Here is a 13,840-nt window from a genome sequence, read left to right as displayed (position 1 = left end):
CCTGCTGGAGTTTAGATGAATCAGGTTGAATGTAAAAGATCCAGATGTATCTTAACAGGGTAAATGCGGAGAGAATGTTTCCTCTTGTGAGAGGATCTAGAACGAGAGGTCATCGTTTAATAATCAACCATCATCCATTTAAGACAGCAATGAAGTCAACATTTTTCTCTGAGGGTCTAGTGTCTTTGAAACCCTTCCTGAAATGGTTGTGGAAGCAGAATCCCTGAATATTTTTAAGGCAGCAGTAGATAGATTCTTGTTAAGCAAGGGGAGTGAAAGGTTACTGCGGTAGGTGTGAATGCAGATTTGAGGTTACAATCAGATCACCCATGATATTATTGAATGGCAGAGCCACCTCAAGATTTTGGACGGCCTATTCCTGCTCCATATTTGTCCATATGCACCAGTGTAACAAATGAATATTTAGTATGAAGTATTCAAAGGGAATTTTCCTGGATAGTACAGAGTCCTTCAAAGCATGTTGTGTCTTGACATAAAAACCGAAAGAACTGCAGATGCTGTAAATCAGGAACAAAAACAAAGTTGCTGGAAAAGCTCAGCAGGTCTGGCAGCATCTGTGAAGAAAAATCATAGTTGACGTTTCAGGTCTGGTGACCCTTTCTCAGAACCCTGGTCCGAGGAAGGGTCACCGGACCCAAAACGTTAACTCTGACTTTTTCTTCACAGATGCTGCCAGACCTGCTGAGCTTTACCAGCAACTTCTGCTTTTGTTCCTGTGTCTTGATATGAAGTGCCAATGTAGTGGGTCTCCACGTAGGGTAGATGGGTTGGAATGAGGGTAGTGTGAGGTAATGTGGGTATGGAGGTTCTAGGAGGCTACTTGGCGACCAGACTGGGTGGAGTATTGACAGGTATCCAGCATGATCTGCGTTGCCAACCACAACTTTCCCTTCTTTTGAGACAAAGTGTTACCAGAAAATGGCTGAAGCACCCAGAATAAAGCAGTATGCATCAGTTCAATCACCAAAGGAACATTATCCACATTTATTCAATCTCAGTACATTGTAGCAACCAAAACATGAAGCTGTTACTTGCCACTACATTGGATTTTCAATCATTGTGTCACCCACTGATGCTAAAGTGCCTTTAGAAAGATGGTGATGAGCTGCCTTCTTGAACTAATGCAGTCCTAGTGGTGTATATCCTATTGTATGTATGAATGGCCTTATTGATTGTTTTCCTCTATGTCTTGCTTGAATTCTTCCATGAGTGTATGGCTTCAAGCATTTATTTGTGAAAGAATTGACTTGTGTGATTTGCAGCTCTTTGTTTAGCTTGCTGTGCAGTTACAACTATTTATAGGTCTGCCATTTTCTCCAGCAATACTTTGCACTTGAGCCATTATTTCTGTAGCTGCTCCTGCTGAGTCTGATCTGCTTTACATGTGGGTTTTTCCAGATTTTCCTGGATGCTGACAGTCTTTCCATTGGATTTACAATAGAGCTTGCAATTCATCCTGCTTACTTTCTTTCTCCACTCTTCATTCACCATTGTCAGCTAAGCAGAGGTATCCACTAAAGACACCATCATCTCATAAATTATATTTTCAGATTTTGATTGAACCAGAGCTAGTTGTTCAGTACTGTCCCCTTGAACTTTCATTTTTCTCTCCACAATAGAGAGGTGAAATTTTCACTCCACCATTGAAGCAGACAGTGAAACTTGCCATTTATATTTGAACTGTAGTGATTCATAAAGGCAGCTCATCGCCACCTCAAAGGCAACAAGGAATGAACAATAAATGTTGGCCTAACTAGCAATGCATACTTCCCATGAAGGATTGGAAAAAGACATATTCAAATCTATGAATGTTTCTTGAATTGTTTACTGCAGCTTGAGTTTCTGATTTCTGAGTCAACTCTGTAATGTTATGTTATATGAAACGATAAAACACATTATAAGTTATAAAGTAGACATTACTTATTGTGCATGTAATAGTTAAGCAGCTTGCTGACCCAGTGCAGATCAACAATAGGCAGAATCAAAATATCATACACAGTGCAGGGGACTCAGGTTCAATTCCAGCCTTGGGTGACTTTCTATATGGAGTTTGCAAATTCTCCCCTTGTCAAAAGTTTTCAAGAAGATTTGTACCTCAGATTGTGGCTGAGGTTAGAGACATGCTCACCGAGCCAGAGGGTTTGATTGCAAATGTTTCGTCACCCTGCTAGGCAACGTCATCAGTGCACCCCGGTGAAGCGACGGTGTTCTGTCCCGCTTGTTATTTATATGCCTCAGTTTGCTGGGGTGATTGGTATTCCAGTTTTGTTTCTCAGTGGTTTAAACACAAGGTCAAATTGAATGTGTTTGTTGATAGAATTCTGGTTGGACTGCCAGGCCTCCAGGAATTCCCTGGTGTGTCTCTGTTTGGCTTGTGCGATTATGGATGTGTTGTCCCAGTCGAATTCATGTCCCTCATTGTCCGTGTGTAGTGAGACAAGTGAGAATTGGTCATGTCTCTTGGTGACTAGTTGGTGTTCATGTATCTGTATTGTCAGTTTTCTTCCAGTTTGGCCTATGTAGTGTTTCTCTCAGTCCTTGCATAGTATTTTGTGCCCAAAGATTTGAACCACTTGACAACTTCCAGAGCAAGTCAGTGGCTAATCTGGATCAAAACTTGGCTGTAATATGTGAGGATCAGCAAATTCTGGAACTTCAAATCTAGTCCATATCAAGCCTATCTAGTCAATATCTAGTCATTATCAAGAACGACTGTAACAATCAATCACCCTTCCAGTCAAAGTCCCAATATGTTATAGAAATGCATTGGCATATCAGAAATTAAGCTTTGTTTTGGAAAGGAGAGTGGTGTTGTATGTGTACTTTGCCTTTAAGAAAATTCATTTTAAAGTTTCCATGGGCCATGTATATAAGATTTAGCTATTCTGCATGATAATTAGCCTGCTGTGAGTCTGTAATCTGCAGACACAAATCAATTAGTTGCTATAAGGCCTGCTTCATTACTTGTAATTTATTTTACTAATTTATATAAACTAACCCATGGAGTTAATCTATCTCTTACAAACAATTGACCATTATCATTAACATGGCAGATATACTGCAATGCTGTTAGGAAAAGGAATCCTAGGGTTTACCAAATGAGTGACAGTGAGGAAGCAGCAATATAATTCCAAGTCAGAATTGTGTGTGGCAGGTTTGGAAGGATGCTATCACAGGACCCTGAGTGCGTCGTTACCATGCATTATGGAAATCAGATACACTTGTTGCCGTTATGCCTTTGTGGTGAAGGAAATGAATGTTTAAGGTGGTGAGTGGGATGGGAATCAAGTGGGCTGCTTCGATGAAGCTTTTTGAGTGTTGTTGAAGCTACATCATTCAGGCAACCGAAGAGTATTCCACTGCATATGACCTATGCCTTTGTAGATGATGAACGGGCATTGAGGAGGCAGAAGTGAGTTTTATACCACAGAATTCCTACTCTCTAACGTGCTCTTGTAGCTATAGTATTTATATGGCTGGTCCAATTCAGTCTTTGGTCAACAGTAACAGTGTTGATAATAAAGAACGCAGCAATGCTGTTGCCACTGTATGTCAAGCAACAGTGTTTCGAATCTCATTGGAGATGATCACTGCTTGGCAATCGTGTGATATGAATGTTATCATATCACACTTGTCAGCCCAAACCTGGATATCGTGCAAGTCTTGCTGCATATAGACAAGCTGCTTCAGTACCTGAGCAATTGTGTATAGTACTGAATATTGTGCAATCATCAGTGAATATTCCCATTTCTGACCTTATGGGATGGACACTTCTATAAGAAACTCCTTCAATGACATTGTGGGAATGAAATGACTGACCTCCCACAAACATAACCCTTTTTCTTTCAATGTAAAAGGCAAAATAATTAGCAAGGACTGATTAAAGGAAAATGGTTGTTGCTGAAATTGGCTGAATAAATCTTTTTAGATATTTGAACATAAAAAAATACACAAATGTGATGTTCATGCTAACCAAAACGAAAAGCAAATAACAAATTTGCATCCTATTAAGCTATTAAGCATGATGCTCAATACTCGTGCTGGTTAACACTTCGTGAATAAAATTTCTGTGACAGAGAGGAAAAGTGCAATTATAGCTTTTTAGCTTAATTCGGAGACATCGTGCAGGATAACAATTGTCCAGTTGATTGGGCATTTTTCACTTTTTTTAATAAACATGTCATAAAATGGCATTTTGCAGTATTGTACAATTGATAATATGTTTTATTTTGAATCCTGGAAGTACATTAAATCCTCAAAAGACAAATGTTATCAACATTATTGCTGTAGATTTATCACATGGATGTGAATAACCACATTTCCTGCCCCTGTCTTCTAAATAGGTGTGAAAAGAAATAAATGGATAGACACATCAGAAAGGGTAACGACCATTATGCAAGGCTATTTCCTGATCCTAATTAGAATGAAGCTGTTTTAGCACAGTTTCTGTTTATTTTAATACACATGCTTTTAAAACATTCTGTCTAATTGTCTTTGTCATACCCTCTATGAGAAATAATTGGGTGTAATAATTGATTTTGTTGTTTATTAATTTTCATTGATCTTCCATTTGTAGCTAGTGCATTGTGAGTTAGTACCAGAAATAACCCTTGGAGGTTGCTTTAAAGACAGAGTTTGATAAAAAGAGCAGACATATGCATTTTAGCATAGGTTGATGGCTTGTAAATTAGGTGTGTTGCATATTGTAAGATACAGATGTAGAAGCAATACATCTGTGTCCAGCTACAGTGGTTTATTTGGCCAAAACAATTTTCATAAAATCAGCAAGGTCAGAATATAGGTCAGTGCCCACTCAATTTTGCCGCAATTAAATTAGTGGAATGAAATTTGGGAGGGTTTTCTCCACACACTTGTTCTCTAATCTGATCAATATATAAACATTCACTGTGCCTAGGTCATCATTTTGCAAAAGTAGGAGCACAAAGGTCTGTTTTGAAAAAAAAGGACATGAAGAAAACTAAAATAAAATAATTCATATCTGTATAGATGCCTTTCTTTTCAGTTGTCATACTTGAAAGTTCTCTATGCTTCTGTTAACAGCTGGGTCTAGAGAAATCGTGGCAGATGAATTCATCGTGTGCTGTGGAGTGTCCAGTGAATTGTCAGTTCTCTGACTGGTCGGCCTGGTCTGCTTGTTCTCAGTCATGTGGTCTTACAGGTAACCAAGCAAGTTGTTTGGTTAACTTATCATTCAGTTACATTCTAGCATTTACAGTAACATGAATCTATGACAACACAAAAAAACATTGGGGATAAATATTTATGTATGCAATGGTTGTATATTATCACTTAAAAGTAGAGGTGGTGAGTTGTTATTTTTCTCAACCACATTCTTTTTTAACTTTTTTGTTTTGAAGCACAAGATTGTAATTCCAATTAAGGTGAAAAAGTTTCCTATACTACCATTGTGCCTTTGTAATGACAACTTGTCAGTGGACTAGAGTCCATTAACTGTAGTGGGTTTATACAGCTAATGATAATGATAATCTATAGGTCTATTAATTTTGTTGAGGCCTATCAAAGAACCATGTACAGGCATAAAAAATGTTACCATAGACTAAAGCAGATAAAGGAGTTTTCATTGTATTTATATATGCAAAATACATGTATTTTACATATGTAACACATTATATAAATGGGTCATACACATTCAATAATTTATTAGTTAAACAATATGCTGAAACAATTAAATAATCCTAATCCAGTGTTAGGGAACCACTTTGTAGTTGTAATTTGTCATGCTCTCACAGTTTAGAAGCTGAACTTACAAATATGTGACCTGATAACTGCTCCCTAATGTCCATCCTAAGAGATAAAGCTGTTCTTCCTTTAACCAGAAAAGAAAGTGAAGGAAGGAACATCTGAAAATCTGGTTTATTTAATCATTATTTGTGTAGAAAAGCATGCTTCTGGTTTTCTTAACAGAACAATGATATACACATATATTTTAGGACTTTAATTTTATAGTTGCCCTTTAACAATATGTTTTACAGAAATAAGTGGGAGGATCAAATCAGTTTCTCATCACCAAGCAAATGTAACATCTGTGATTTCTTTCTTCAGGAGTAATGACCCGCAAGAGAACACTGATTCAGCCATTCCAGGGAGATGGAAGGCCATGTATAATGCAGCTGGAACAGTCCAAACCATGCTTGATCAAACCTTGCTATCGATGGCAATATAGTGAATGGACCCAATGTACAGTTAAGGTATGTAAATGTTTATATTTCTGTTTTGTTTAACATTATTAAAATTCTCATCTTCTCGATAAATAATCCAGAAATAGCAGTAAAGGTTTAATTTGGAGAATTAGATGAATCCCTGGCCAAGTTGTTCAATACAACTGCTACACTGGCCTCAACCTGGCATTGTGGAAAACTGCTCAGGTATGTTACATCCATAAAAAAGCAGCACTAATCCAACCTGGCCAATTAGCAAGGACTTCTGGCTACAGTAAGCCCGGAGACTTGGTGGGTCTTTGGCTTCAGCAGTGGCAGTGCCTGGTGTGAGGGCTTCTGGCTGCGATAGGCCTGAAGTGTGGATTCAGCAGGTTATTGTCTGCAGCGATTCTTGGCGGGTCATCAGTTGTGGCGGTGGTTGTGCCCGGACCAGAGACTCCTGGCTGCTGTAGGCCTAAAATGTGGAGCCTTATCGAGACTAAGGACAACTTACAGAGGCCTTGCAGAAGTTCTGGAGCTGGGTTTGAAGATCCCTTGTACAGAAGATGAGCTTTTTTTATGTAATTTCTTTTTGATCTTTTTGTATCTCAAATGGCACCAAAATATGGTGACAAAACACTTTTCATTGTCTTTCTAGACATACGTGACAAAAAGTAATTCATAATAACTCATAATAATAACTCTCAATGATCAGCAAAATAATAGAAGGAATCACTGGCAGTGCTACTAATAACCTGCTCACTGGCACTCAATCTGGGGTCCACCAAAGCTGCTGAACCCATGACTTCATTTCAGCCTTGGCCCAAACATTGATAAAAGAGAGCTTAACTCCAGAGGTGGGGTGAAAGTAAATGCCTTTAACGCCAAGTGTGTTATCAGGTGACTAGCAAAGCAGTGGGCACCTATATATCACCCCTCCATCAGCATTGCCCAGTGACACCAGTGTGAACCATCTATAAGGTGCACTGAAGCAACTCAGAATGGCTGCTTAGACAGCACCTTCTAAGCCCAAGATTTCCACCACCTGGAATGACAGCATGAGACAAGAGGGTGGTAATGGAGTGTTGTTTTTCAGACTAGAGACCTCTCACCAGCAGTGTTCCACAGGGAACAGTACAGGGTCCATTTTTGTTTGTCATATATATAAACAACTTTGGTGAGAATCTCAGAGACATGGTTAATAAATTTGTGGACGCCAAAATTGGTGATATAGTGGGCAGTGAAGAAGGTTATCTAAGATTGTAATTAGATCTTGATCAATTTGGTCAATGGGCTGAGGAGTGGCAGATGCAGTTTAATTTGGATAAATGCGAAGTATTGCATTTTTGTAAAACAAACAAAGGCAGGACTTATACGATTATTGGTAGGGCCCTGCTTAATGTTGTAGAACAGAGAGACCAAGCGTTTCAGGTTCATAATTCTTTGAAATTTGTATCACATGTAGATAGGGTGGTTAAGAAGGCATTTAGTACACTTGCCTTCATTGCTCAGAATGTTGGAGTTGGGGTGTCATGTTGAAGTTGTACAGGACATTAGTGAGGCCTCTTCTGGAGTACTGTATACGGTTCTGGTCACCCTACTAAAGGAAGAATATTATTATATTGGAAATGGTTCAGAAAAGATTTACCAGCATTTTGCCAGAAATAGAAGGTTTGAGTTATAAAGATAGCCTGGTACTTTTTTCACTAGTAAGACATTGAGGGGTGTCTTTATAGACGTTTATGCAATCAGAAGGGGCATGGATAAGGTGAATAGGAAGGGTCTTTTCCCTAGAGTGGGTAAGTTCAAAACAAGGGCGCATATTTTTAAGGTGAGAGGAGAAAGATTTAAAAAGGAGATGAGGTATAACTTTTTTACACAGAGTGGTTTGTGTGTGGAATGAGCTGTTAGAGGAAGTGGTGTATGCAGATGCAGTTACAACATTTAAAAGGCATTTGGATAAATTCATGAATAGAAAAAGTTTGGAGGGATATGGGCGATATGAAGGCAAGTGGGACTAGTTTAGTTTGGAAATATGGTCAGCGTAGACTAGTTGGACCAAAGGGTCTGTTTCCGTGCTGTATGATTCTATGACAAGAGCAGTAGATACATTGGAACACCACCACCTGAAAGCTCCCATCCAAGCTATATGCTATCCTGTTTACGAAATGCATTATCAACCATCCTTCTCAAAATGCTGGAACTCCCTCCCAAACAGCGCTATGAGTGTCCTGTGCCAGATGGGCTGCAACAATTTATGGGGCAGCACACCACCACCTTTTCAATAGCAGTTAGAAATGTGCATGAACTGCTGGCTCAGCGAACAAAATGCACATTCCATGAATTATTTGGAAAACACCTTTCAACAAAGTGGCCAATGGCAACGTCTGCACCTGGACTGCCAGGAAAGGGCTCTAAACCCAGGTGAATCATTAACTCCCGAACACCACCCACGCAACTGCCCATCTAAACTTGGTGAGCAGCCTCCAGCTGATTTGGCCTCAGTACCCTGACAAACCAGGAGGTGGTTTAGAAAATCTGAGTTAGCCTCCTTCAATTTGCCTCAAATGGCCCTTGATTCAGTGAGTCAACTGCCAGCCACCAGGAAAAATGCCATGGGGCATATCAGAGCGAGGAATCTAGCACACAATCTGCTGCCTCTATTTTAAACACCTTCCAACCTCCATCTCCTACTTGAGTGGGGATCAGGGTTCATTAATCCACGTTATATCTCATTTTTAACTTATCAAAACAATTCATAATTTTGAGCTCTGATGAAGAGTCATCTAGACTAGAAATGTTAGCTTGCTCTTTCTCCATGGCTGCTGTCTGACCCGCTGTGACCTCCAACATTTGTTGTTTTCAATCATAATTTTGAACACAATTAGACATCCTTTTAACCTACGTTCTAATAATGAAGCCTAATTTCTACCATAAGTCCTCATAACTAATCTTGTGACACAGGGATAGGAAGCCAAATCAAATCAGCTTCATTATTACTGGGTTTGCAACACACTGAAATTAAAACATTCAATGACCATCAAAATTGCCAAATTGTTCCTAACCAGACTTAGCGAGTAACAGATCTTGGACACCAAGTTTACATTTTAAACAAAAATTAACAATTTAATATTAATAATGTAACATAGATAAACAACAAGGTCACCTCATTAATATCTATGATCTAAAGCTCAATTGTCTTTGATCATAAACCTCATTCATATAGACAGATTGACACTGTTAAAAGAAAATAAAATAATTGTTATTTTCTGTTCAATAAACTCTTTCAAATGATGGATACCAGGCCTGCATGAAATCCTTTACGAATGGTTTGTTCACAGGCAAGTAGAACAGAATAACTTGCTTCAGGTCCAAAGTCAGTGGTCAGGACAAACAGCTTCAGCAGACTTCTAGAAAATTCACCCATTTCTTACAGACTGGATTCTTTTCTCAGAACATGCAACAGCTTGATAACTCAATAGAAATCTTGAGAGACAGAAAGAGAGAGAGGAAAAAACAATGGCAGACTCCAGAGTTTACAAAAATCACTCTCTTGCCAAAACCCAGTAAGACCTGTTTTTCTTTTTTCTCTCTAATCGACATTCTGTGGTTGGCTTATTAGCACCGGTCTGCCCTTGATTGACCAATTCAACATCCAACCAGCTGCCAGTTCAGAGCATACCATTGAGCAGGCATTCCTCTAACATATCCTTAGAACAATAATTAAGTTGTATTATCTTCAAGGCCAGCTCCCAACAGCAAATACTTCTCCTTTAAAACAAGCTTCTGTTCAAAGTTCAATTCTTCATCTCAACCCAATTCCAAATCAAAAAAAAATGAGGAAAAGGAAAGATATCGAAGGCCTCTACAGTAAAGCCTTTCATCCTTAATATCATTATTACTAAATCTCTTCTTCACTCTCCATGGCCTTGATATTTTCCCGAAGGCTCATGCTGAAACTGGTTATAATAACATGGACTAATCAGTGACTTTTATTTATTCAGATTTATCCATTTGATATTTTACACTTTACATCTACGTATAAAACAGGATGCAGTTATGTGTATATATATATATCAACTTGTAAGCAGCATTTTTGAAGAAATGTGTAAATGAACTGCTGAGCTTCTTTATTCCTATACTGTTTTAAAAGTTTTATCATTCAGGGTTTATGTCCGTTCCATACTCATCCTCTCAAAATTTAACACTCTTACTCTATAAGTGTTTCCATCAATGTATCTTTTTACTGGTATTATAAAGAATTTCAGTGAAATCACAATTATTTATTTCTCTTGTTGAAGGATGCTCATTGTGGTGATGGCATGAAATTCCGTAACATATCATGTGTTGTTTTCGATGGATCCAGCGATGATCCTGGCAAGATTGTGGATGACGAGTTATGTGCCGATGTAGAACCTGTGGTGAATGGAGACAAGCAGATCGTTCTACAAGCAGCTTGTACTGTCCCATGCCCAGGTGCTGTTGGTTCTCAAAAATGATACAATGCTGAAAAGTATGAGGAAGGGGCTTTTTCGCAAAGATTCATGCATGGGAGAGCGCATAAAGAATTTGAGCCCAACATGTGCCTAATTTCTGTTGTTTGCTGCAAGTACTAATTCTTAAATCTACTCAAGTTTCTGAATATAGTGTTTAATTTGTTAAATAAGCAGTATACTGGAATCTGTGTCAGGAAATGTCTGATGCCATCATTGAGGAAGATGATAAGATTTAAGTAGCAAATGTCATAACTATAGCATATTCTTTATCTAACTAATTAATAATTTCTCCTTCCTTGATTTTATTTTTTATTTACAAAAGATATAAATATCTTCAAGGTTATGAATATTCTTTTTATGGGGAGTTAGCTATCTCTGTGTGATTATTTTTTTTGATTTGTTCAGTGGCCTGTACATTTATGTATTATTGATGTATTTATCTTTAAAATATGTTAACAATTTAATTGAAGTAGGACAGGAAGAAATTTATTACACAAATGTTTCAGAGCACTCAAAATCAAAGAGGGAAAGTTGAACCCATGGTGTTGAAAATCAACAGCTTCTAAGGCTTTTTTTGTTTTGAACAATTTTGTACATAGGGAGCATCAAAAAATAAATTATGCAATTCACAGCCTTTCAAACACTTCCCAAACAGAAATAAAGCACTTATGGGAGAAGATTACTGACATTTTCAATGTAGTTTTTACATTAGACATTCCGAATGGAAACTGTACCACAGTTGTCAGTAATGCACTATCACAGTTACATTGATTTTAAGTAATGTATAATGCATTATTTTTAATGTCTCTTCAGCATGCATTGCATTAGTTGCCAACAGTATCAAAGTTTTTAATATTTATTATTTATCTCCATAGCACCAAATGTAAAATGTATGTTCCTTCTGTTATTTTCCCTACAGATTTATATACTGCTTTTTGCAGCCTAGTTATGGTACTGCATGAGATTAATCAATATAAATAGAATTAAGAAGCTTGCATTATGATTTTTCTGATGAACATGGGATTATATACTTAAGTGGTTCAGATGGCATTGGGCCATAAAATCTCAAAATCCACATTTTATAAAGTAATTTCACTCCTGTTATTGTGTTCCAATTCTTTAACATTCCATGATTTCTATTATTATGATTTTGCTGCTGCACAGAGCTACCTATCATTCAATACCTACAATTTGGGACTTAAGGCACAGTGATAAATTCAGATCTAGAGTTCACATGTCTTCTTTGGTTTAGTAAAGCGAGTCCTAAATGGTCTTGGTGCCTTATTGTTGTTATGCCGTTTGACTGACGTTGCCCAATGTCTACTTATATGGGAGCATAGACCTTGATGTGTAACAACAACATTCCCTTGTCTGAATCAAATTTTTGTGCTTTTCACAGATATATTTCCTCAATGCCTCTTAAATTAACATAAGGCAAAGCTTATTTCAAACTGTTAAGGTACTTTATTCTAAAGCTAGTTAGTAATACAAAGGAATGGTGATAAGTTTACTTTGTTTCTTTGGTGTAGTTCCATTATCTCTCCTGATTCCAGTCTGTAATTAGCTTTTCTTTATCAAGGTGGGAGGGGGTGGGGGGGTTATATATTTTCCTTATGAAGCTTCTAACAGTTCTTCCAATCTCAACCCCAACTACTTTCTTGGTTGAATGACATTAGATGTACAAGGCATGGTCCCAGCTGGATCCCATCAGCTAAATGAAACTAAACACCAACTGAGCAGAATAAGGTGGGCTTAAAGAAGAAACTCTGTATCAAGGCCTGTAGAAGCAATTAGGACACTTTAAATGGACAAAAAATAACAGCAAAGGACGGAGTTGCAGTCCTTTAGGCCTTCAGGGTTTCCTCTCACTTTCTTGCTATTTGGGGCTTTATTATTATTTTACTGGGTCTCTGGTCAGACAATCCCAGTGAGTAGCAGGAAGGCAGGGAAGGAAGTGAAATTGACTGGAATCAGCACACAGAAGGGAAATTCAAGTCAGCGTAAAGAAGCAACGCCAGGTCTCAGCGACACAATTAATCATAATTTCCACCAATTGCCTACATTGAAACTCAGACCTAAATCTTCTAACTACTAACTTCTAACTTTTACAGCCTTAATCACAGTGTCTCAACATAAGCCTTCAGTGATTTCCCTCGAACTGTTCAGATGCTTCTCACAGCCAAAATGGCACAGAAATCCTATCTCTCCCTCCTTTTAAGTCTGCTACAACATTAATGAGAAGTTGTCTTCTCCCTCCCCTCCTCTTTTACTCCCTCTCTTCCCTCCCAACCATTTTACTTGGGGCTGACACAATACTGATTGATCACCATTCTCCATCTCCTCCTGTCAGTCATCCATTCCTCTTCCAATCCCGATGCTTTTAAAATTCATGTCACCACATCTTTGCACCCAGTCTTAGGCCTTCCTCTACTTTTTCCTGTGTCCGATCTCCCAACTCAGCTCATCACATTCTCTCTCTCCCTCATGCTCTATCTCTCCTTTCACAAAAGATGACCATACCATTTCAATGTCTTTTTGGCTAACTTCTTTAATACTCTCCACAATCTTCACTGACCTTTTGAAGTGTTGGTTCCTGATCATGTCCTTTCTTGTTATTCCAAATATCTATCTCTGCATTCACATCTCATTGGTATCCAGTCACTGTTACTTTCTACTTGATGTGGCCCAAGTTTCTGCACTAAATTACAAGACTGAGTGACGAACACACTGCAAAATCTAATTATCTTTCAAAATCTCCAGGAAACTGCTTTCAATACTAGCAGAAACCTACACGCTATCTGTCAGCCTGCAACCCAGTAAATTTAGTCCATTTTGCCTTAATTTTAAGGTTGACTCATTTCAAGTTGAACTCAAAACAATATTATATAGAGCGCTGTTTCCGTGTTCCTTGTGTCTAAACTCTAGAGACTTGACAGACACACAGTGCTGAGATTTCTCCTCTTCTAATTTGCATGAGAAAATAGAACGAGCACAATGTCTGAATTTTCTAAAAACTGAAAGAACTGCGGATGCTGTAAATCAGGAACTAAAACAGAAGTTGCTGGAAAAGCTCAGCAGGTCTGGCAGCATCTGTGAAGAAAAAAATCAGTTAACGTTTCAGGTCCGGTGACCCTTCCTCAGAAC

General features: G+C 38.2%; 1 protein-coding gene across 1 annotated transcript in view; it reads left to right on the top strand.

Annotated features, from left to right (window-relative positions):
* thsd7aa (thrombospondin, type I, domain containing 7Aa) overlaps positions 1-13,840 on the top strand; it is a 204,048-nt gene that overhangs the window by 169,220 nt on the left and 20,988 nt on the right. Inside the window, exons 20-22 of the mRNA XM_048608398.1 lie at positions 5,083-5,200; positions 6,106-6,251; positions 10,502-10,676. Coding sequence (XP_048464355.1) covers positions 5,083-5,200; positions 6,106-6,251; positions 10,502-10,676 — 439 coding nt within the window. The remainder of the gene's footprint in view (positions 1-5,082; positions 5,201-6,105; positions 6,252-10,501; positions 10,677-13,840) is intronic.

The sequence above is a fragment of the Rhincodon typus genome, chromosome 2 (genome assembly GCF_021869965.1).
Source record: "Rhincodon typus isolate 14 chromosome 2, sRhiTyp1.1, whole genome shotgun sequence".
Classification (NCBI taxonomy): Eukaryota; Metazoa; Chordata; class Chondrichthyes; order Orectolobiformes; family Rhincodontidae; genus Rhincodon; species Rhincodon typus.
This window is presented reverse-complemented; position numbering and strand designations above follow the sequence as displayed.